Here is a 25813-nt window from a genome sequence, read left to right on the forward strand (position 1 = left end):
AATGGGATCAGTTTCTTTATTTGTCTTTCTGTTGCTTCATTATTGATGTATAAAAATGCAGCCGATTTCTGTACATTGAATTTGTACCCTGTGACTCTGCTGAATTCATGTTATCAGTTCTAGGAGTCTTTTGGTGGAGTCTTTTGGGTCTTCCATGTAGAGTGTCATGTCTGCAAAAGTGAAAGTTTGACTTCTTTGCCAATTTTGATGTCTTTTATTTCATTTTGTTGTCCGATTGCTGATGTTAGGACTTCCAACACTATGTTAAACAAGTGGTGAGAGTGGACATCCCTGTCATGTTCCTGATCTCAGGGGGAAAGCATTACGTTTTTTCTCCCATTGAGGGTGATATTAGCTGTGGGCTTTTCATAAATGGCTTTTATGATGTTTAAGTATGTTCCTTCTATCCCGACTTTCTCAAGGGTTTTTATTAAAAAAGGATGCTGAATTTTGTCAAATGCCTTTTCTTCATCGATTGATGGGATCATATGGTTCTTATTGTTTCTTTTATTAATGTGATGTATCACACTGATTGATTTGCAAATGTTGAACCATCCCTGCAGCCCAGGAATTAATCCCACTTGATCATGGTGAATAATTCTTTTTATATGCTGTTGAATTTGATTTGCTAGTATCTTGTTGAGAATTTTTGCATCCATGTTCATCAGGGATATTGGCCTGTAGTTCTCCTTTTCGGTGGGGTCACTAACTGGTTTGGGAATCAAGGTAATTCTGGCTTCATAGACTAAGTCTGGAAGTTTTCCTTCCATTTATATTTTTTGGAACAGCTTGAGGAGGATAGGTATTATCTCTGCTTTAAATGTCTGGTAGAATTCCCCAGGGAAGCCATCTGGTCCAGGACTCTTATGTGGTGGGAGATTTTTTTTTTTTTTTAATATATGAAATTTATTGTCAAATTGGTTTCCATACAACACCCAGTGCTCATCCCAAAAGATGCCCTCTTCAGTACCCATCACCCACACTCCCCTCCCTCCCACCCTTCATCAGCCCTCAGTTTGTTCTCAGTGGGAGATTTTTGATAACTGATTCAATTTCTTTACTAGTTATGGATCTGTTCAAATTTTCTATTTCTTCCTGTTTGAGGTTTGGTAGTTTGTGGGTATCTAGGAATTTGTCCATTTCTTCCAGGTTGTCCTGTTGGCTGGCATATAATTTTCCATAGTATTCTCTGATAATTGCTTATATTTCTGAGGGATTGATTGTAATAAATCAATTTTCCTTCATGATTTTTTTTCTAATTGGGTCCTCTCTCTTTTCTTTTTGAGAAGTCTGGCTAGGGGTTTGTTTGTTTTCAATTTTGTTTGTTTTCAAAAAACCAACTCTTAGTTTCATTGATCTGTTCTATTGTTTTTTTTGGATTCTCTATTGTTGATTTCTGTTCTAATCTTTATTATTTCTCTTCTCCTGGCCTTGGGGTTTCTTTGTTGTTCTGCTTCTATTTCCTTTAGGTGTGCTGTTAGATTTTGTATTTGGGATTTTTCTTGTTTCTTGAGCTAGGCCTGGATTGCAGTATATTTTCCTCTTAAGAGTGCTTTTGCTGCATCCCAAAGGGGTTTGGATTGTTATGTTTTAATTTTCATGTGTTCCATGTATTTTTTAGTTTCTTCTTTAATTGCCTTGTTGACACATTCTTTTTTTAGTAGGATGTTCTTTAACCTCCATGCATTTGAAGGTTTTTCAAACTTTTTCCTGTGGTTGATGTCAAGTTTCATAGCATTGTGATCTGAAAGTGTCCATGGTATGATCTTATTGAGAGCTGTTTTGTGACCCAGTATGTGATCTATCTTGGAGAATGTTCCATGTACACTCGAGAAGAATATTCATTCTGCTGCTTTAGGATGAAAAGTTGTAAATATATCTGTCAAGTCCATCTGGTCCAGTGTATCATTCAGGGCCATTGTTTATTGATTTTCTGTCTAGATGATCTGTCCATTGTTGTAAGTGGAGTATTAAGGTCCCCTGCAATTACCACATTCTTACCAATAAGATTGCTTACCAATAAGATGTTTGTGATTAACTATTGTATATATTTGGGTGCTTCCAAATTTGGTGCATAAACATTTATTGTTAGCCCTTCTTGATGGATTTACTTGTAATTATTATATAATGCCCTTTTTCATCTCTTGTTACAGCCTTTAGTTTAAAATCCAGTTTGTCTGATATAAGTATGGCTACTCCAACTTTCTTTTGACTTCCAGTAGCATGATAGCTGGTTCTCCATCCCCTCAATTTCAATCTGAAGGTGTCCTCAGGTCTAAAATTGGTCTCTTATAGACAGAAAATAGATGGGTCTTGTTTGGGGTTTTTTGGGGTTTTTTTTGTTTGTTTTTTTAATCCATTCTGATACTCTTTTGATTTGAACATTTAGTCCATTTATATTCAGTGTTATTGAAAAATATGCGTTTAGAGTCATTGTGTTACCTGTAGGTTTCATGCTTGTAGTGGTGTCTCTGGTCCTTTGTGATCTTTGTAGCATTCCACTCACTGAGTCCCCCTTAGGATCTCTTGTAGGGCTGGTTTGGTGGTGATGAATTCCTTCAGTTTTTGTTTGTTTGGGAAAACCTTTATATCTCCTTCTATTCTGGATGACAGACTTTCTGGGTAAAGGGTTCTTGGGTTCTTGCTGGGTAAAGGGTTCATATTTTTTCTGTTCATCACATTGAAGATTCCCTGCCATTCCTTTCTGGCCTGCCAAGTTTCAGTAGATAGGTCTGCTACTACCCTTATGTGTCTACCTTTTTATGTTAAGGCCTGTTTATCCCTAGCTGCTTTCAGAATTCTCTTTATCCTTGTATTTTGCCAGTTTCACTATGATATGTTGTGCAGAAGATTGATTCAAGTTACGTCTGAAGGGGGTTCTCTGTGCCTCTTGTATTTCAATGCCTGTTTCCTTCCCCAGGTTGAGGAATTCTCAGCTATGATTTGCTCAAGTACACCTTTGGCCCCTTTCTCTCTCTTCTTCTTCTTCTGGAACTCCTATGATATGGATATTATTCCATTTCCTTGAATCACTTCTGTAATTTTCCTGTCATGATCCAGAAGTTTTTTGTATCTCTTTCTCAGCTTCCTCTTTTTCCATAATTTTATCTTCTCTTTCACCTATTCCCCCCTTTGCCTCTTCAATTCTCACTGTCACTGCCTCCAGTTTATTTTTCACCCCATTTATAGCATTTTTAAAATTCACCATTACTGTTTTTTAGTTCCTTAATGTCTGCAGAGATAGATTCTCTGCTGTCTTCTATGCTTTTTTCAAGCCCAGCAATTAATCTTAGACTGTTATTCTAAATTCTTGTTCAGTTATATTGTTTATATCTGTTTGGAGCAATTTTTTAGCTGTCATTTCTTTCTGGAATTTCTTTTGAGGAGAATTCTTCTGTTTCATCATTTTGGCTAGTTTTCTGTCCCTTATGTGTTGTAAAAGCTCATTGTGTGCCTTATACCTGCGAGAACTGCTATATTAAAGAGGGGTCATACATGTCCAGGGCCTGGCCCTTCAGGAGGTGTTTTTTGGAGAGTGTTACTTACTCCCTCTTGTTATTGACTTTGGTTACTTTATCTCCCTAATCATAGAAGTAGAGAGCCTGACATGAGGCTCGAACTCATGAACCATGAGATCATGACCTGAGTTGAATACCAAGAGTTGGGTACTTAACTGACTGAGCTGCCCTCGTACCCTTCCTTGGGCTTTTCTTGAGAGGAAACCCATTTTCATAGACAAAGGGACAGGAATTGTTGAAGCTACTGTTGACTCCCTACTGTTGTAGGGAGTTATGACCTGCCTCTTAGGTGCACTTTTAAACTGTACTTGCAATCAAGTTGCAGTTATCTGGTTGCAGTTATCTGGTTCCAGATAATGAACCAGATAATGAAAGAATATTATACTGGATGCTTTGAATTGATTTTTTTCATACAGTTTTGATTGTACAATTAATCTTCATTTACTGGATTAGCGTATATCTGCATGTTGGGATTTAATAAACTTGACTTATTCCTCTTTCTTGCAGTTGACACTTCAAATTATTTGTTTATATGGGGTACCTGGGTGGCTCAGTTGGTTAAGTGTCTGACTTCGGCTCAGGTCATGATTTCGCGGTTTGTGAGTTTGAGCCCTGCTCCGGCTCTGTGCTGACAGCTCAGAGCCTGGAGCCTGCTTCAGATTCTGTATCTCCCCCTCTCTCTGCCCCTCTCATGCTCATGTTCTGTCTCTGTCTCTCAATAATGAATAAATGTTAAAAAAAAATTTTAAATTTGTTTATAATAAATTGTTCATATATTGGGAAAAAACAATCCAATATTCTTTATTATCCTTTCTTATGTATATACTCTTATTTTACTTACAGATACAAATGTTTTAAGTATAAAATCATAATACTATCAGAAATGCAAGCTGCCCAAGTATACAAAATTTTAACTAGTTTTCACACACTTTATAGCTCTCTGTAGAATGTTAACTAAATGTATTTTACCGGCAAATAGTTTTGCCTATGTATATACTTTGTATATATAAATACCATTCTTCATGAATTAAATCTTTATTTTCAGATCTTGATTCTTCACAGAGTAGTCAATCTACCAGTTATTCTCCAAGGCCAACAGATAGTTGCTTCAGTTCTAGTTCAGAAATGGTAAGTTACATTTTTTTTTGCTTATTAATTTATGCTCTGCTAATTTAGAATTACTTACATTTTTCATAGGTTACCTTTACATTCTAAAAAATTGTCAATAAATAGTGAAAATTAAAAAAAAATATTAAACACTTAAAGTGTAAGAAAAATATAAACAGAAATGTAAAATTGAAATGTAAATATCATTCATTCATTCATAAAAATGATGTGTTCATTATTATTTACCAAAGCCACTCTTATCAAGGATAAAGTTGGATTTCTTTTGAAATGCTTTTTAAAAGAACCCGCTTAAAATAATTAAAAACCTAAAACAACTAAGAATACGTAGAAAAAGTCTGAAGGCTTAGATGAAGAAAACTATAAAATGTTGAAGAATGTAATCTGAATAAATGGAGTGTTATGTCCTCATGTTATGTCCTCAGTGGGAATACTGCATTTCTCACAAATCACAGTTTAAATGGAGTTCTCCTTCATTAATTCTTCCATGTTCATTTAATCTGCCGTTTTTTTGGTGTGTGTGTTTTTTTTTTTTTTTTTTTAGTGTCTGCCTCACTGTCCAAACGGCTCTTTCTAAGGATGGACACCCGTGGCCTCTATCTTGCCAATTTTAATGGGCATTTTTAAGTTTTCATTTTATGAGAACTAATAATATTAGTAGAAATTATTTTCTTGTTTTGAAACATGTTCTTTCTCTTTGCTTTTGTGATAATACACTTATCTTGGGTTTCCTTCATACCTCTTTGAATTCTACTTTATGGGGCCGCCTGGGTGGCTCAGTCGGTTAAGCGTCCAACTTCGGCTCAGGTCGTGATCTCGTAGTCTGTGAGTTCGAGCCCCGCGTCAGGCCCTGTGCTGACAGCTCAGAACCTCGAGCCTGTTTCAGATTCTGTGTCTCCCTCTCTCTGACCCTCCCCTGTTCATGGTCTGTCTTTCTCTGTCTCAAAAATAAATAAATGTTAAAAAAAAAAATGAATTCTACTTTATGCCTTTGATGACTTCTTTGCCACCCTTCTCCCTATATAAATGTAATGTTTAGGGTTTGCTACAGGACACTTTTCTTCTCTAAACCTGTACTCTAAATGTTAGATGATGTTCTGTATTCCATCAACATATAATATCTGTCTCATGACAGTTTTCACCTTTGTCATTTTAGCCCAGATGCTTATTTAGATGTCCAATTTCCTATTTGATATAGCTTCTTGGATATTTCACCAAAATCTCCCTTTATTTTTGAAACATTTATATTTTTATTAGAGAGAGCATGCAAGCAAGAAGGGGAGAGGAGCAGAGAGGGAGAGAGAGAGAGGGAGAGAGAGAGAGCGGAAGAGAGAGAGAGAGCGGAAGAGAGAGAGAGAGAGAGCGGAAGAGAGAGAGAGAGAGCGGAAGAGAGAGAGAGAGAGCGGAAGAGAGAGAGAGAGCGGAAGAGAGAGAGAGAGCGGAAGAGAGAGAGAGAGAGCGGAAGAGAGAGAGAGAGAGCGAAAGAGAGAGAGAGCAAAAGAGAGAGAGAGAGAGAGAGAGAGAGCCTGTCTCAAGCAGGCTCCACACTTAGTGTGGAGCCCGATGCAAGGCTCAATCCCACAACCCTGGGATCGTGACCTGAGTCGAAATCAAGAGTCAGATGTTCAAACAACTGAGCCACCTAGGCGCCCCTCCTTTTCTTCTTTCTCTTAAACTAAACACCCACAGGTCTTTGCCCCAGATCAGTTTTATTGATAATTCCCATATTAGTAGATACCTTTTTTATCCACTCAGTTGCTCACACCAGAAACTTAGTTAACTTTGCCATTTCTTTCTGGCTTATCATTTTTTTTAACCACATTGTTTCCATCACTTCAGCCAGTTCTGTCTCCAAAATAAATTGCATATTTTATCTACTTCTCTTAACTTTTGCTCTCAGTATGCTAGCCTCAGGTACCAGTATATTGTTCTTGCACTATTGTGACGGTCTCCTGCGAGATCTCTCTACTTACACTCTTGTCCCACTTTCTTCTGTTAGCAGTCATCATGATCTTTTGAGAACCTAAGTTGAATCGTGTTATTTCTGTGTTTAAGTATTCAGTGGATTTATGTTTTACTTTAGAATCTAACCTTTTTAGGGTGGCTACAGGCCATGTGTAATCTGGCCTCTGGCTACATCTCCAACTTCTAATGTTCTCCCTTTTACACCACACTTCACATGTACTGACTTTTTGACTTTTTGTTTTCTTAGCTTATCAGTCTCTTTTCTGTTTCAGGGCATTTTTAGATCCTATTTCCTTTGTCTTACTCTTACTCATCCTTTAAGTCTCAGTTCAAATATGTCACTTCTTCTGAAAGCCCCTTGTTGGCTCCTCAATCTAAACTAGCCTCTCAGTTATGCTTTCAGAGTGCTTCATACTTGTTCTTCATAAGGCTTTTCTCGATTTATAATTAGATATTCATATGCATGATTATTTGATTAGTATTATTTCCACCCGTGAGAATGTATGCTTTAAGAGGGCAGCAACCGTGTCTACTTCACTCACATTGCAGAAGCTAAATGGATATTTATTTTCTTGAATAAATGTATTGAGCTTGTTTTTTCAAATTTGTGCCCAGCCAGTGTCAATGTTATTTCTTGGGCTTACTTTTTCTATTTTAGTGCCAATCTACTGCAGCCTACACCTTATTTCAGGGTTTTTATGTTAACTTTGCTTTTTTTTTCTTTTTTTTAAACCTAGAACAGTCATTACTTTTATATTGGAATTTTAGTAAAAAATATTTTCGTTAGTTCAGTAATTAAAAGATAAATTTCTCTAAAACAAAACAAAACAAAAACAACGGGTGCTTGGGTAGCTCAGTCGGTTTAGTGCCCAACCTCGGCTCAGATCATGAGCTCACCTGCATTGGGCTCCACGATGTCATCACAGAGCCTGCTTCAGATCCTCTGCTTCCCTCTCTCTCTGCCCTTCCCTTGCTTGCACGCACGCTGTCTCTCAAAAAAAAGATAAAATTTTTCATGAAGTTGAAACATTCGAACTAGCAAATTGAAATCTACACCTATTAAAAGTTCTTAAAATTTGACTTTTTTAGATGACAGTTAAGATACTTATTTAATTTCTTTTGTCTATTTGATTTGATTTTCCATTAGCTGATACTCTCCTTAAATTATATTTTTCATGAAGCTGGACCTATAAAAGATACAAGCTAGATATTTTTGAACTTAATGAGTCAATGAGTGAATTATTTATTTATCAATTCTTTGTGTGAAATGGTAGGGGGATGATGTAGCCTATTATGAGGATTGAGAACAGACAAAATTCCCTTTTCCTTTCTTAGCTCTTCTGCATTTTTAATACAAGGATTATTATTGTTCTTGCTATTTTAAAAGTCCATAACCTCCTGGGAAGCAGTAGGTTATTATTTTTTTAAGTTTTAATACCAGCATAATTAGCATGTAGTCTTATGTTACTTTCAGGTGTATAATAGAGATTCAACAATTCTATACAGTACTAAATGCTCATCATGATAAGTGTACTCTTATTCCCCTTCACCTATTTCACCCATCTCCCCCACCTACTTCCCTTCTGATAACCATCAGTTCTCTATAGTTAAGCATCTGTTTTTGGCTTGTCTCCTTTTTCTTTGTTCATTTTTTTTGTTTCTTAAATTCCACTTATGAGTGAAATCATACGGCATTTATCTTTCTCTGATTTATTTCACTTAGCATTATAGTCTCTGGGTCCCTCCATGTTGTTGCAAATGGCAAGGTTTTGTTCTTTTTCCTGGTGGAATAGTATTCCATTGTATATATATACCACATCTTCTTTATCTGTTCATCTACTGCTGGACACTTCGGTTGGGCTGCTTCCATAATTTTGCTATTGTAAATAATGCTGCAATAAACATAGGGCTGCACATATCTTTTTGAATTAGTGTTTTTGTATTCTTTGATTAAATGCCCAGTAGTAGCACTACTGAATCATATGGTAGTTCTAGTTTTAATTTTTTGAGGAATCTCTGGAAGCAGTGGATTAATGTTTGAAGACTATTTGTTGGTGTGCCAGCTTTGAATTGCAGCCTGCCAATATTTTCTATATTTTAAATTTTCTATAGTGTGAATTTTAGAATGCTTTGAAGTGATTGAATGATTTTTAGAAATTTAAGCAAAAATTTACAGCAAAATTACTGAATTTCTTTTAGCTATCTGAAGAAGAAGATAAAATATTGCAGCACGTTGAAGAATCAAATAGGAGAGCCATCAGAACCAAACAAATAACTAGTAGTTTTTATCCAGAAAGGATGCCAAAACCTCCATGTGATGGGATTATTAAAAACAATGCCAAAATTCATGAACAAAATGAGAATCTTCACCACCTCTCAATGAAAGATAATACAGATCAGTTTCCACAGTCTCAGTGGATTTCAGCACACAATTCGCAGAATATAACCAGTAATAACTGCATTCTACAGGTTGCAAGATGTGATGCGTGGGTCCAGACAGACAGTGAACCTGTAATGGAAAAAAAATTAGATGCTGCCATACAGTGTGATATAATTTCATAATGTAAATGTAGAAGCAATGTGTCTTTGTAATGTTGAAAGGTGCAGTGAAAATATTAAGGCAGATACCACTGGAGGGCAGGAAATCCTTAAGAACGACTAATATTCTAAAATTTCAGCCTGAGTTTTAGCATTTTACTTAATGTTCAGAATTTCATTAACGTAATAAGGAATGAGAATATGTAGCCAAGCACAAGGTAAAAGTATTTATGGCTTGTTTTAAAACATTTTAATTTTAATGTATACATTAATTTTACATAGATATTTCTTTAAACACATATGTAGCTAATCTTCAAGATATACATATTATATCTTCAAGTTTTTGGAAAAATGCGTATGTAAATTTACTGTCTATTAATCTCATGGTGATTATTATGATCTATTTATGGATAAAGTATGTTTAATTGCCTCCTGCTGTGTTTTCTTTATTTTAAAATTTAGTGCAGTTGCATCTGTTAGCAAAAATGTTCTAAGATTTTAAGACAGAAACTAATGCTAAACAAATATGTGTCAAATATGTTTTGTAGTCCCATAAGAATTTTGTTAGCTGCTCATATTACAAATTTGCGTATCATCCTTACGTAGGGCTTTGCTAGTTTTCTCTGTGCTGTTTCAATTTTAGTATATGTGCTGCTGAAGCAAGCACTGTTAGCTACTTATATTAAATATTATACCCTCATTAAAATTCTGGCATTAATTTTTAGATGAAATATATTTTCTAACTACTTATATTAAATATTATGCCCTAATTTAAAAATTCTGGCATTTTTAGACAAAATATATTTTCTGTTTTGTTTGGATAATGGTTTTTGTTGGTGCTTGTATTCAAAGGAGAATGTTTTTCTCTTTAAGCTATAAAAATATGTCAATGCTTTTCTAAAAGAAATCTTCAACATTAGAAAAAGTAATTTATGTATACTAATTTTAATATTGCTAAGATTCTTTTCAAAAATATTATATCAGAATTTCTCATTTATAAAATACAGTCTTTGTTCCCAATATAACATTTATTTTTTTTTTGTCAAGATTTTAAATGTTTATACTCTGAGATCAACCATTTGTATGGATGTATTACAAATTATACAGCACAGGACATTATGATATGTAACTGAACCAAAAATGTAGTTAGGAGTTTCTGTGCCTCTAAAGAAAAGGATGATGAGATATTCCATTGTTACATGCACACATATCAAATCAGTATTTTGTGCAGTAGGAGTGATCTAAAGCATAATGATTTAGAAACACTAACAGCTGATTTTTAAAAGGTAGCAGTCTTCAGTTTTTAGCTAGTTTTAGGAAGTTATTTTTGCAGGCTCGGGAAGCTCAAAGAGCTCCTGAGTAATTTTCTTAAGGTACAGTAATCATCTTCTGGAAGGGGAATATAATGATCTGATGTATATTGATAGTATTTCAAAAGCCAGATTTTCATTGTGATTTTAAACAAAGTATTCTGTCATGGATTGATTATCCTGAGCAGTATTTTGCAAAATATGACCCAGCAATGAAGACCAATATAGAAAAAGAAGACCTTCTACCTGTGATACTAGAATAAGATTGAGCTGTGAATCTTAGCTTGGTTTCAAGTATCAAATAAATGGATTTTTCCCAAGTACTATGCTAATCAAAGTCTAGCAGTATTGAAAGCACCTTAATTACAAAAATCTACATGTAGTTACATTTTTGTCAATATCATGATGTGGCAGTTCAGCTCAGTAAGGTAAAAAGGAATGTCAGGGCTTTTTAGTGCAGTGACGACACATAGAAGAGGGTAAGGTACAGTGTAGTAAAGAATGTAAACTTGCCCAAAATAAGGTCTTCCCTTTGTTCTTGGCTTTGGGGATGTAATCTCTATACCCTTGGAGTGTCCTGCATGCCTGATAGAAATGTCTTTGTTAGCCTGGGGACCTTGGACCAAGCTAGATAGTAACAGCGTGATTTAGAATGAGACCTGAAATCAAGCAGTCTCAGCTCAACTTCTTAAGGTTAGAAACTGAGGTCAGCATGCCACTCTGATGTATCCCCAGTAAAGACTCTGGACCCTAGGGTTTGGGTGAACTTTCCTGGTTGGCAGTACTGTATATGTTATCAGACAGTGATATCAGGAAAGTCTATGACTCCACAGAAGAGGTCTACTAGAAGCTCTTCATTTATTACTTTCCTAGAGTCTGTCCTGTGTGTTTCTTCCCTAGGCTGATTTTAATCTGTATTCTTTTCCTGTAATAAACTGTAATCATGACTATAACATCTTTCAATGAACTGAGTCCTTGTAAAGCAAGTTATCAAATTTGAGGGTGCTCTTGAAACCCCTAAAGAAAGGGTAGTTTTGTGGACTGTTCCCTAACATTGCAGTTGCTAATTCTTTAGGTGCTTTAAGATGATGCATATATTTGGAAAGGAAAGTGAATATGGATTTACAGAATCAAAAAGACACATCTTACATAGTAGAATAGATTGTAGCATGCTTCTTAAAATCCAATATGATTTAGGTCCTTGGGTGAAGCCATTTAATGGAAAAAACAACAGAAGTAAGCAGCTTTCTTTCCATATTCACAACTTAAGATTTATAAAATGAGTAAATCTTAACTAAGGCTTATCCAAATGAAACAAAATGGAAAGCTCAATGATTATGCACACATTTGTATTGTAAACTACCAATCACAGTGACTGCAAATAAGGTATGTACAGTCAGTTACGGCTGATGTATATGATACTGATCTGGAGTTGGCACTTAACAAATTTATAAAACAGTGATTTTGGCCAGCATTAACTACTCTAGTAATTTGCCATCTGTAATAATATGAGGCTATCTTTAGGGATAGTCTCATGTAATTTTCTTTTTAGCACTTACCATAATTTTAATTTATTTGTATAATTTCTTGGTTAATGTTTATTTTCCTCATGACACCACATACAGCAGCGTAGCAAATGCTGTCATTGCTCTGCTCACGCTTCCTTGGCACTTTGCATTTAAATACACACCAACCTGACTTCCAAATGACAGCACCTGTGACTTATTTCCTGAGAGGTTTCTCTTGGCTGCAGACATCTGTGTTGACTATGTGCAGGCAGACAGGAAGTACCAGGTGTTTGAGAGAAGTCTTTTAAAACAATGACTGATGGGAGTTGGTGGGTAAATACTCCAGTTCACTGTCCTCTTGGGCAGGATAACTCCCTCAAACATTTTCTGCACCAAAGTTTGACACACAGACCTGTAACACTAACATTACTATTGTGCAGGAGTTAGAGGTGCAGATTCTTAGAACCTACCCCCAAACTACTGAAACAGAATCTCTGGGTCTGGGGATCAAGAATATATGCTTAAATGGATGATATTTATGCACTCCAATGTTGGAGAAACACTATCCTTACAGAATTCCTCAGAGGGTTAAGTTGCCTACAAAGGTAGCTTGCTGGTAATAAACCCTGTATTAGCTTCCTTTCTTTCTTGTCTCATTTTCCTACTTCCCTACAAGTTTTTCTTAAAATCACAGCCCCCATCCCTCCCCCCCGCCCCGCCCCCCAATGCTGCCCAAGACTACATGCACTTAAATGTTGCTTTGAGTTTTGCCTTCTAGTTTGCTTCTGGGAGAATCCATATTGACAGTTAGGGACCATGACGAATTGATGAACGAATTTTCTCTGTGATTCAAATTCTGACATTGATACTTTTTCTAGTTTTACAGTTCTCTAGTTCCAGTTTTCCATTTCTGCCACCTGCTGAAAATTCAGTAAGTACATCTAGCAGTATATTAGACACAAGTGAAGAGAGAATTTTTGAAGTGAAATACATCAGAATAAATTGTCCAAAATACACAAGAAAAAAAGAAAATGAGTGAAACAATGAGGAAGATAGAATATAAGTTCCAACATATACTTGATTGAAGTATCAACAGTGGAGGAGAGAGAATGGGAAAGAGGCATAAATTAAAGTGATAATACCTGAGAATTTTTCAAAATTGATCAGGCATACTAACTCACAAATTCAGGAAGTCCAAGAATTTCCAAGTAGGAAAAATAATTTGAAATCCATGTCTAGACCCACTATAATAAAATGGCAGAGCCTGACAGAAGATCTTGAAAGCAGCTGGAGAGAAAAAGACTACCTTCCGAGAAGGACAGCTGCACTGTTCGACATTTTAGTAGCACTAATGGAAGACAAAATGCAGTGTAATTACACCTTCCAAATCCTGACAGAAAAAAGCTATCATTTTAGACGTGTGTTTCTTTCCCTACAGCTCCAGCACTGTCTGAAACCACCAAACTAGCCAATACTAGCATTAAGAAACCATTTCTGCAGGATTTGGTGATTTATACTTAAGGCTTCTGTATGTAGATAGTGCTTTTTCTTTGTGGGAAAGTTTTTCATTTTTTTTGATTGCTTGGTCTTCAACCCATATGCTCAGTAATTTTTTCATTGCTTCTATTTCTTTAGGCTGCCTTCTTACTGACTGCAGCACTTGCTCAAAGACCTAGGAATTTCTTTTATTTTTTCAGTGTTATAGCTGATGGTCTGCAATATATATTCCTTTATGCCTATTAGTGAGGAGATACCACTCTCATTTCTTTAAAAATGCTTTGTTTCAAGCTTCTTTAATACTTAAAACATTCCTTTTATGTGCACTGCTCAGCATTTTTGAGTCAAGACACTCAGATTTTTTTGACTTGTTGAATACACACACACACACACACATATTCATTATATATATAATTTTCACAAATGTGAAAGAATGGCAAAACATAAAAGATAATACACTGAATCAGGGTAAGTGGTAGGTTTTTGAATATGTGTGTGTTCATTCTGTGTATACCTATGTGACTCAGTTCAAATGGGTGCAGTTTTGTCCATTCACATAGGGTTTCTTGTGGATGCAATTGCACATCAATCTGTGAAATTTACTTTGTAAATTACATTGTACTCAAATTATTTCCCAAATTTGCCTTCCCTTAATGGTTGTTATAGCAAACTTGACTTTTACCAGACCATAGTATTTTTTTCAGTTTTTTAATGGTGTCTTTGAAGAGCAAAAGTTCTAAATTTGATAAAAACAAACTAATTTATCTTTTCAGAAAAATTAATGATGTTATAATTCTCCTCTGTGTTTCCTTCTAGACGTTCTGTATATTTAGTTATTACATTTAGGTCTATGATTATTTCCAGCTTTTATTTATTTTGTACCATATAAGGTAAAAAAAAAATTTAACATAGATATCTAATTGCTCCAGAAGCATTTGTTGAAAAGACAATTCTTGCACCCAATGAATTAACTTTATGCCTTTGTCAAAAATAATTTGACTATGTGTGGTTTTGAACTGTTGATTATGTTCTATTGATGTATCTCTTCTTATGTGAAGGACACATTGTCTTGATTAATGTAGCTTCATAATAAGCAGGTTTTGAAATCAGTGTTACTACCTGTTTTTTAAAATAATTATTTTAGCTTTATATGCATTTACATATAAGATTTGGTCTCAGTCTGTCAATTTCTCCAAAAAAATCTAGTTAGATTTGATAGGAATTGTGTTGAATCTGTAGATAGTGATTTGGGGATTAGCATCTTAATAATCTTGAGCTTTACAATCAATGAATATTTATATCCATTTATTTTTAATTTCTCAACTTTTTTTTTTTATTTATTTATTTTTGGGACAGAGAGAGACAGAGCATGAATGGGGGAGGGGCAGAGAGAGAGGGAGACACAGAATCAGAAACAGGCTCCAGCCTCCGAGCCATCAGCCCAGAGCCTGACCCGGGGCTCAAACTCACGGATCGTGAGATCGTGAACTGGCTGAAGTCAGATGCTTAACCGACTGCGCCACCCAGGCGCCCCTATTTTTAATTTCTTATATCAACCTTTTGTATAGACTGCTTCATGAGCAAGACAGATGTTGCTGTTTTAAGCCACTGAGTTTTGGGGCTTGTTACCCAATAGTAGACAGTTGGACATATTTTAGTACCTGGAAGTGAGGTGCTGCCAGAACAAAAACCTAAAACGTGGCTTTGGGATGGAATGGCAGGATACAGCTGCAAGGACCTTGAGAAAATTAAAGTATAGTAGCCCTTGAAGAGACTATTAGTGGTAACTTGGGGGTCCTCAAGGTGGCCACTGAGTGAGAACTGAAAGGAAATTGAGGATAATGGTATCAAAAGTTGGAAGAATGAGGACATTTATTATGTAGTGACAAAAAGTTAAGCAACATTACGATCTGTAGTAATGCAGAAAATAGAACTAACAAGAAAATAGAACTACAAAATTAAGGAGATTTCAAATTATTGAAGTGGCTTCTAGCTGTCTGTAGTAAAATGCAAGATGAGAGTGTTAAGTAAAAGAAATACTTTCATATATAATGAAGCTTGGAGTTGCTGGAATCAAAAATAAAACTTTCTCATTCCAGTTTCTTCAGATGGCAAACAATATTAAAATTATGAAAAGGCTTTTGAACAAGGTCAATTGAAGGACAATGTCAGGAAAATAGAGAATAAAGGTGATGTCAAAGGTGTTATTCTAAAACTCTTTGCAAAGACCTCAGATTCGAGGTGGTATCTCAGATAAATATCTTTAAGGATCTTAAAGGACATGAACGCCAAATTGTCTCTATTCAACAATAGGGCTTTCAAGAGTATCAAGGACAGCAAGCCAAAGATAGAGAATGCCTTATCTTGATGAGTTTTGTGGGTGTAGCTTTTGTCTGATGGGGTAAACCCTAGTAATATTCATAAGAGATCTACAAAGTTTTAAGAGAAGTGTACTTGCAGAAACACTCCCAGCTTGGACTGAAAGGGACAGAGACAGTAAAACATAAAAAGAGACCTTTGGACTTCTGACATACTACTTTCAGGAAGCCGACTGATGAAACTACTGAGCTGCAAACATAAGCAGTTCTTTATGGAAAAGATGACAAAGGGGGTTAAACCATGAGCTCAAAGGGTAGAGTTAAGATATATAGACATGCTGTGCTGCATTCCCAGGCAGCAGGCCTGTGTCAAGAAACCATCAGTACATGCCTAACTGGATTTCAGAATTCTTATTGACTGATAACTCTATTTTGCCTCTCTTTCACCCCTTTTTAATGGAAAAGCCTATAATGATTCTTATGCCTTTACACCATTATATGTTGGTATGTAGAGGGCATATAATTTGTCTCTGTAGTTCACCGTATCTTCAAATTGAGGATAGCTACACCTGAGGAGCTGTGCTTGATAAATAGCATTTGAAGAGTCTCATACACACTTGGATGAGATTCTGGACTTTGAACCTATGCCTGGTGCTGTAATAGGTGAGACTTTTGCAGAGGTTGGGTTGTCTTGGGAAGGGGGGGAGTGTATTTTACATGTAGAAAGATTATAAATATTTTGAGGCCAAAGGATATGTTTGTAGTTTGACTCCCTTTCCACAGTGGGGTCTAATTGCTCTTTTCTTGGTATGGGTGAGCCTTGATGACTTAGGTCTAATAAACAGAATGAGGTAGAAGTGACACTGCATGAATTCCAAGACCATATCATAAAATGTGATATATTTTCCAGCTGGTGCTCTCTTTTTTCCTCTTTCATGACATGTACCTTTGCTGCCCTGAGCTGCCATTTATGAAGTCTTGTTGCTGCTAAACCTCCATGCTGGAGGGACCATGTGGAAAGACCATATAGAGAGAGAGTAAGATGCCTGAGGAGCCCCAATCTTTTGGGTCTTCTCTGCCTGGGCACCGGATGTCTGAGTAAATGAAACATCCCCATGCTTTTAAGTAGTCCATCCAAAAGTGTATAGACATAGGCTCTCCCTGCTAGCCATGCTCATGGTGAAAATCTGTGATCAAAATAGGTTATTTTAAGCTACTAAAACGTTTGAAGTAACCTGTTATGCGGCATTAGATAACTGAGTTCATATTTACAGGTCTTATTCTTCTCACTGCTACAACAATTGATGAGGGCCAGAAGCCTGTTTTGTAATATTTTTTTTTTAATGTATATGGCCCAAAATAGTGCTTTTCACACAGGGAACACTCAATACATCTAGTTGATGCTTTTAAGTGTACCTAGCTCTTTTAAATCAGCTTCATTCTAGCACTATAGCTGTATCACTTCTCATTTCTCCTTTGAAACTTTGTCCTTGTTGCTTTGTTTACTTAGTCACTTTCTGAATTTGGCTCTAGTTCATAATCTTTATATATCTCTTATACTTCATCTTGATTTTGACTCCTTAACCTAACTTCTGTTACCTCACCTGATAATGATAATAACCATTAAAATATATTGAGTTCTATGTAAGTTTTATAGCTTAAGAGCCACAGTATCCCCTGGAAAGAATGTCAAGTACATACAAAAAATTTGTAATAATTTGTTGATTGACCTTAACTATGTGAAAGACACTGAAGTGATTTATATACACTACCTCTTTTAATTCTCACAACATTATATTATCCCCATTTTGTAGATAAGGAAATTGAACTTTAGTGAAGTGACTTTCCCAAGTCATTCAGTCAATAGAGACAAGATTCAAATCAAAGATCTTTCTCACTCTAAAGCCATGCTTTTAATGACTGCTTTATCTCATTTTGATGTTAACATAGGTTTCTAGTTGTTGACCATTGACTTTGCTCATACCCTTTATTTCATTTGCAATTGTCTTATTTGCCTCTCATTTGTGTGTTGCTGCATTCTATCCTATTGCTCAAATTTGGAGATCCATGGAAAGAATCTACCATTAAAAATGTAATTAGGCATACACAAAAAATCAGAACTAAGACCTATTTCAGTAATAGGGGGAATAACTTTTTTTTTCCATGGAAAATATATAAAACATTATATTCACTGGAGCCATTGAATTATCTCCATGTTTAAAAAAAATAAGACTTGTAAGAATGAATGGGTAAGACTTATGGCAGTTCTTTCTGATGTTAGATTTCAGTTTTTAGAATTAGACATTTAAGTCTTATTCACATACCAGTACTTTTTTTTTCTTATTAAGGTAAAAACATTCACATTCCAAAGTCTATTTTTGTATTGCATATCAACATAATAGTTCATTCTTTTGGCTGCTATTGGCCATTGGGTTCTCAGCCAAGTTATTTGGTTCTCAAGAATACTTTCAGTGTCACTGAACATGTTGTATGTGAACAATATTTGCCTCTTATTTGTTGTTTTAAGGATTTTTATTGAAATGTTATTTATCAGTTAAAGAAAAGGTAAAGCATAAAAATTGAGAGTGATTAACAAGGTAGACCAAAAGAGTATTTAGCAACATTTGAAAAATCAAAGTACAATGAAGTGCAAAGGTATCTTTTCTTATCATAACTTAATTACAGTTGACCCTTGAACAACACTGGTGTTAGTGGTGCCAACTCTTTGCAGCTGAAAAGCCATAGATAACTTTTGATTCCCTAAAAACTTATCTACTAATAACCTGTTGACTGGAAGCCTTACCAATAATCTAAACAGTCAACATATTTTGTATTTATATGCATTATATACTGTGTTCTTAAATAAAGTAAGATAGAGAAAAGAAAATGTTATTAAGAAAATTATAAGGAAGGGGGGTACCTGGGTGGCTTCGTAGGTCAAACGTTTGACTTTAGCTCAGGTCTTGATCTCACGGTTCATCAGTTTGAGCCCCGGATCAGTCTCTGCACTGACAGCACAGAGTCTGCTTTGAAACCTCTGTCCCCTTTTCTCTCTTCCCCTTCCCTGCGTGCTTTCTTGGTCTTGCTCTCTCCCTCTCTCCCCACTTCTCTCAAAAAATAAATAAACATTTTAAAAAATAATAAAAAATCATGAGTAAGTGAAATACATTAATAGTACTGTAAAAAATCCAAGTATAAGTGGACCCCTGCAATTCAAGCCTGTATTGTTCAAGGGTCCATTGTATACTGAAACTTTATTATTAGGTTTGATATTAGTCAATTGTAGTCTCTCTTTAATAGTTGATAATGGGGCACTACTTCATTTTATATAAGATTGGATCCAAAGGTCAGTATTGTCTACGACTGCTTTTACTTAGAAATAATGTCATCTGACTTTATATACTACAACCTCCTTCCTCCCAAAATTGCTAATTGGCATTTTCTAAATTACTTCATAATGGCTCCAAGTTCTTTGTTCAATACCCATGAAGGTAACATATTTCAGTATATATCTTAATCTACAAATCTTTTCTGAATTTCACTGCAATATTAGGATAGTTTTTGCCATGTTGTATACAATGCCTAGAATAGTGTGTATCTTACAAAAGGTACTTATTAGATTTTTGTTGAAGGAAGAGACTCTCTTAGGGTACATTGGTCACTCTGCAATCACTGGAATGACAGAAATGGAGATTTTTTTCATAACAAATTTTTTTTTTAATTTTTTTTTTCAACGTTTATTTATTTTTGGGACAGAGAGAGACAGAGCATGAACGGGGGAGGGGCAGAGAGAGAGGGAGACACAGAATCGGAAACAGGCTCCAGGCTCTGAGCTGTCAGCCCAGAGCCCGACGCGGGGCTCGAACCCACGGACCGCGAGATCGTGACCTGGCTGAAGTCGGACGCTTAACCGACTGCGCCACCCAGGCGCCCCACAAATTTTTTTTTAATGTTTATTTTTGAGACAGAGAGAGAGACAGTTGGGCAGGGGTGAGGCAGAGAGAGAGAAGGAGAGACACAGAACTCGAAGTGGGCTCCAGGCACAAAGGTGATAACACAGAGCCTGATGCGGGGCTTGAACTTACAAACTGTGAGATCATGACCTGAGTCGAAGTCAGACGCTTAACCAACTGAGCCACCCAGGTGCCCCAGAAATGGAGATGTTTTTAAGATGGCCTAGACTTGGTTTTGTTTACCATTTGGTCTGGCTTGAACAGGAATTAGGCTTTTTAGAGTTTCACAAGCCATCTAACACTTACGGCCTTATGTCACCAACAGTTCCTTCCTTGCTATCACACCAAGCCTACTTCCTTCTCAGCTTATTATCCTTAAGAGCAATAACCAATTTATATTCTACACAGCATATGTCATCTTTGGCTAATCATCCCATAATATTATTGATTGAAGTGAGTATTTGTAGCCTAAGAGAGAGAATATTGAGTTCCTCTGAATTCTATGGTATTGGAACCCACAATGTAGCATAAAGAAACTAGGCTTTTTTATTTAAAGCTAACAGATTCTATTAAACTCTAATAGATCCATTATTAAAGGTTCTTTAGGGGCATTAACCTTCATATTTTTATAACAGGAGGTAAAAAGATGACTATCATAAATAAAACGGCTGATGAAATAATGATATTGAACTGAGACCAGAGTTGCAGCACGGTTTACAACTAACTGTGGTGTTGGGGTAGGGGTGTTATTGCAGGATCACTATAATATGTTGTATTTAAAGACATAAGGTCATATTTATCTTTTTTTTTCCCTCTACCCTGCAAGGTGGTGATGTCAGTGTTTACAGCCTGTTGCACACATTTCCAGACAGCTAGTTAAGTTTCAAATGTCACCGGGATGGCTACACATATTTTTAAATATGCAGCCTGCACACATTAAAAAATCCTGTTGGATAAAGAAAGTATACATATTTTTCAGCATTCTTAACCTGTAAATAAGTCCTCCTTCTGCACTTCGTACAAAAATGTAGTTAACAATTATTTTTAGAGGACTTAAATATGTATGTGCAAAAACCTAGAGGTTATGGGAGATAGAAATTAATTGAGATAGGTCCTTTCTTAGTTTTTGGTTTAATAAAGGATTGATTCCTTTATTCATTCACACCTACTCAGTGCAAAAGCAATGACTATACATTAGAAGAAAACAAGATTGATCCTTAGTCACATAAAACTCATAGTCTAATGGGAGCTACACTAAAGAAGATAAAGAATATCATGATTGAATTATTTATAGAAATAGAGTTTAAAATATATCACTTTTGGCCAGGGCCAAATATGGAAGATATACTTACAAATATTCCAAGTCGCTATATGAAGTAAATGCTGAGCATCTTCATTTTTTAACAGAATGAGTCTAAGAGGAGCAGAAACCAAATGTAGTACTGAAGATTGCTAAAATGGTCATGATTCTCTATCCCTCCCTATCTTCACAACTGGTACAATAGGATATTGCATGTTCTTCAGTTAAGAGATGGAATCTATTTCTCTACCCCTGAAATTTGGGTAGGTTGATTTTGCCTGTAAAATCTAGCACATGTGACTTTGTGTCAGTTGTGACCCTAGGCCTCAAGAGACCTGCATACTTAGGCTTTCTTTCTTAAAGGATGCTCAGCTGTGATGAAAATCTGGACAAGCCAGCTGAAAGATGAAGGACCACATAGAAGAGAGATGAGCCATCCCAGCTGAGGCCATCTTGAACATCTATCACCTCACCTATCTCATGCATTGGTGAGCTCAGCAGTGACCCCAGGAACAAATCACTTGGGTACAGTCCAAATTGTCAGCCCACCAAATTGTGAGCTAAATAAATATTTGTGGATTTGAAGCCCCTGCGTTTGAGTGTGTTTTTTTGTTTGTATTTTATTTTATTTTCTTTACATAGCAAAAACTAGCTGATGTAGCAGTTAGTAAGTGAAAGTGCATGTAGTTGTGTTGTAATTACCAAGCCCTTAATACCATTTTTTATGGTGTACATACTTTTGGAAATTTTTTTAGCAAGCCAATTTTCTTTTGTGGTGAATTCCTATGGCAGATTCCTTGTCACAGACATGGAGTTAGGATTTACAATATGCATGTATTATATTGATTTCCAAAAAGTTTGTATCAAAAAAATAGGAAATAGGTACTCATTTTCACTAAAACAATGTGGCATAATTTCTTAATGTCTTTGCTTGTATGATTTGATTTGGGGAGGCCCCCTTTGGTAAGTAAAACTGATATTAAGGTTTTCTTCAGTTTACATCTTGGGATCACTTACAATGTCACCAGAGGGAATCAGTGAGACCTTTGCTTTCCTGTAGTTAAAGAAATAATATAGTGAAGAAGAAAGAGTGTGAGTTTTGGAGTCCAAACAACTATACCTGTTCAGAAAATGCAATTTGCTTGATTTTTTTCTAGAAAGTTATATTTTCTCATCTCAACTTATTTCTTGCTTTCCCAAAACTGAGATATAGATTTGTCTTTGGAAAAATTATTTTGTTATGCCTGTAGAATTTTTATTAAATTTAAATCTTACTTTGCCATTCCAAATGGACTTTGAACTTCTCATGGTCAATGACCTTACCTTTTTTAAAATTAGCTTAGATGAGATCTACCATAATCCTGGGGACATACAAACCTATCAGTAGAATTCAAGTAGTCTGGTCTTCATCTTACCAGAGAATATGATGAGAATGTTTTTTGCTGAGGAGGATCAGTATTACTGAGGACAGAAGACTTTTTTTTTAATATATTTTTTTAATGTTTATTTATTTTTGAGACAGACAGACAGAACATGAGCAGGGGGGAGCAGAGAGGGAGAGGGAGACACAGAATCCAAAGCAGGCTCCAGGCTCTGAGCTGTCAGCACAGAACCTGACGCGGGGCTCGAACTCACGAATTGCGAGATCATAACCTGAGCTGAAGTCGGATGCTTAACCGAATGGAGTGCCACCCAGTCACCCCATTTAAAAAAATTTTTCTTTTTTTAATGTTTATTTATTCTTGAGACAGAGACAGAGCGAGGACAGAAGACTTTTCTTACATGATTAGATTCACAGGGCTTGGGGTATGGCTGGATGTAGAGGTGGCAGACAGTACAGTGACTATTAATGTTTCCTGACTTGAGGTTTTTTTGTTTTTTTTTTTTTAAAGGTTTTAAAATAATTGTCAAAGGTGGCGGTGTAGGAGGACGCTGAGCTCACCTCATCCTGCTGATCGCTTAGATTCCACCCACATCTGCCTAAATAACCCAGAAAATCACCAGAAGACTAGCAGAATGGATTCTACAGAGCCAAGCTAGACAAGAGGCCCATGGAAGAGGGTAGGATGGGTGGAGAGGCAGTGCGCAATACATGGACTGGCAGGAGTGAGCTGGGGCAGTGGAGGGGCAGCCCCCCCCCACCGCCCCCGGCAAGGCAGAGCCCCCGAAGTCTGGCTTGCAAAAGCAGAGGGGCCAGACTGCATGAGTTCTGACAGCCAGCGGGACTTAACATGTGGAATTTTAAAAGTCAACAGCTCTGCTCTCAGAGAGTGGGGAGGGCAAGAGGACAATGGGAGGGAAAGTTGTTGAGCCCCAGAAGACAGAGCTCAGCTCAGCTGGGGAACAAAGGCGCTGGCAAACACCATCTCCTTCTCCCATCTCCCGGCCAAAATTCCAAAGGGAACCAGTTTCCATCACCGAACTTGCTTGCACCACACAAACGCCCAACGCTGTGCTTCCGTGGATCCATCCCCCCAACGGGCCTGCCTCCCTCCAGGTGCTGCAGGGCCCCTCCCACAGGAGACCACGGATGGCAAACTAGCTAAGCCTGCCCCTCCCACTCCTGAGTACCTTGCAGATACAATCCGTCTAATCCGCCCTTGGCCAGATCCCATCAAAACAGCACCACAAGCCTGGCAGTGTGCAAGTAGCCCAGACAGGGGCCACACCACTCCACAGTGAGTCCTGATCCTGGGAGAGGGGAAGATAAGGTACACACCAGTCTCACTGTGGCCCCAGTCATGGGCTGGGGGCAGACATCCGGTCTGACTGCAGCCCCGCCAACCAACACAAGTTTCTTTGGACAGCACAGGGGAGGCGCCCTGCAGTTTGGAGCTACCACAGGGACTAGCCAAAATGACAAAATGGAAGAATTCTCCTCAAAAGAAACTCCAGGAAGTAGCGACAGCTAATGAATCAATCAAAACTGATTTAAGCTACATAATGGAACAAGAATTTAGAATAATAGTCATGACATTAATCGCTGGGCTTGAAAAAAGCATAGAGGACAGCAGAGAATCTATTGCTACAGAGATCAAGGGACTAAGAGTCAGCAGGAGCTAAAAAGTGCAATAAATGAGGTGGAAAATAAAATGGAGGTGACCACAGCGCAGATTGAAGAGGCAGAGGAGAGAGTAGGTGAATTAGAAGATAAAATTATGGAAAAAGAGGAAACTGAGAAAAAGATAAAAAAATCCAGGAGTATGAGGGGAGAATTAGAGAACTAAGTGATGCAATCAAACGGAACAATATCCATATAATAGGGATTCCAGAAGAAGAACAGAGAGAGAAAGGTGCTGAAGGTGTACTTGAAGAAATCATAGCTGAGAACTTCCCTGATCTGGATAAGGAAAAAGGCATTGAAATCCAAGAGGCACAGAGAACTCCCTACAGACATAACTTGAATCGATCTTCTGCACGACATATCATAGTGAAACTGGAAAAATATAAAGAGAAAATTCTGAAAGCAGCTAGGGATAAACTGGCCCTAACACAAAAAGGTAGACACATAAGGGTAGTAGCAGACCTATCTACTGAAACTTGGCAGGCCAGAAAGGAATGGCAGGAAATCTTCAATGTGATGAACAGAAAAAACATGCAGCTGAGAATCCTTTACCCAGAAAGTCTGTCATTCAGAATAGAAAGAGAGATAAAGGTTTTTCCAAACAAAAAATGAAGGAATTCATCACCATTAAACCAGCTCTACAAGAGATACTAAGGGGGACTCTGTGAGTGAAATGTTGCTAGGACCACAAAGTACCAGAGACATCACTACAAGCATGAAACCTACAGATATCACAATGACTCTAAACCCATATCTTTCTATAATAACACTGAATGTAAATGAACAAGATGCTTCAACCAAAAGACATAGGGTATCAGAATGGATAAAAAAAAACAAGACCCATCTATTTGCTGTCTTCAAGAGACTCTTTTTAGACCTGAGGATACCTTCAGATTGAGAGTGAGGGGATGGAGAACTATCTATCATGCACTGGAAGTCAAAAGAAAGCTAGAGTAGCCATACTTACATCAGACAAACTAGACTTTAAATTAAAGGCTGTAACAAGAGATGAAGAAGGGCATTATATAATAATTACAGGGTCTATCCATTAAAAAGAGCTAACAATTGTAAATGTCTATGCACCGAATACGGGAGTCCCCAAATATATAAAATAATTAATCACAAACATAAGCAACCTTAATGATAAGAATGTGGTAATTGCAGGGAACTTTAATACTCCACTTGCAACAATGGATAGATCATCTAGACACAAGATCAATAAAGAAACAAGGGCCCTGAATTATACATTAGATCAGATGGACTTGACAGATATACTTAGAACTCTGTATCACAAAGCAAAAGAATATACTTTCTTCTCGAGTGCACATGGAACATTCGCCAAGATTACATACTGGGTCACAAAACAGCCCTTCATAAGTATAAAAGAATTGAGATCATACCATGCACAATTTTAGACCACAATGCTATGAAACTTGAAATCAACCACAGAAAAAAGTCTGGAAAACCTCCAAAAGCATGGAGGTTAAAGAACACCCTACTAAGAATGAATGGGTCAACCAGGCAATTAGAGAAGAAATTTAAAAATATATGGAAACAAACGAAAATGAAAATACAACAATCCAAACGCTTTGGGATGCAGTGAAGGCAGTCCTGAGAGGAAAATACATTGTAATCCAGGTCTAGCTCAAGAAACAAGAAAAATCCCAAATACAAAATCTAACAGCACACCTAAAGGAAATAGAAGCATAACAGCAAA

At 36.7% G+C, this 25813-nt stretch overlaps 2 protein-coding genes and 1 pseudogene across 2 annotated transcripts in view; 1 reads left to right on the forward strand and 2 right to left on the reverse strand.

Annotated features, from left to right (window-relative positions):
* Positions 1 to 9531, forward strand: part of CB4H12orf40 (chromosome B4 C12orf40 homolog) — an 88410-nt gene extending 78879 nt beyond the window's left edge. The window contains exons 12-13 of the mRNA XM_047867286.1: positions 4564 to 4646; positions 8808 to 9531. Coding sequence (XP_047723242.1) covers positions 4564 to 4646; positions 8808 to 9170 — 446 coding nt within the window. The 3' untranslated portion in view covers positions 9171 to 9531. The remainder of the gene's footprint in view (positions 1 to 4563; positions 4647 to 8807) is intronic.
* SLC2A13 (solute carrier family 2 member 13) overlaps positions 9044 to 25813 on the reverse strand; it is a 427568-nt gene continuing 410798 nt past the window's right edge. The window contains exon 12 of the mRNA XM_047867635.1: positions 9044 to 9117. The gene's annotated coding sequence lies outside the window, so the exon portion shown is untranslated. The remainder of the gene's footprint in view (positions 9118 to 25813) is intronic.
* Positions 9701 to 9813, reverse strand: LOC125171404 (uncharacterized; annotated as a pseudogene).

This window comes from Prionailurus viverrinus, chromosome B4 (assembly GCF_022837055.1).
Source record: "Prionailurus viverrinus isolate Anna chromosome B4, UM_Priviv_1.0, whole genome shotgun sequence".
Taxonomy (NCBI): Eukaryota; Metazoa; Chordata; class Mammalia; order Carnivora; family Felidae; genus Prionailurus; species Prionailurus viverrinus.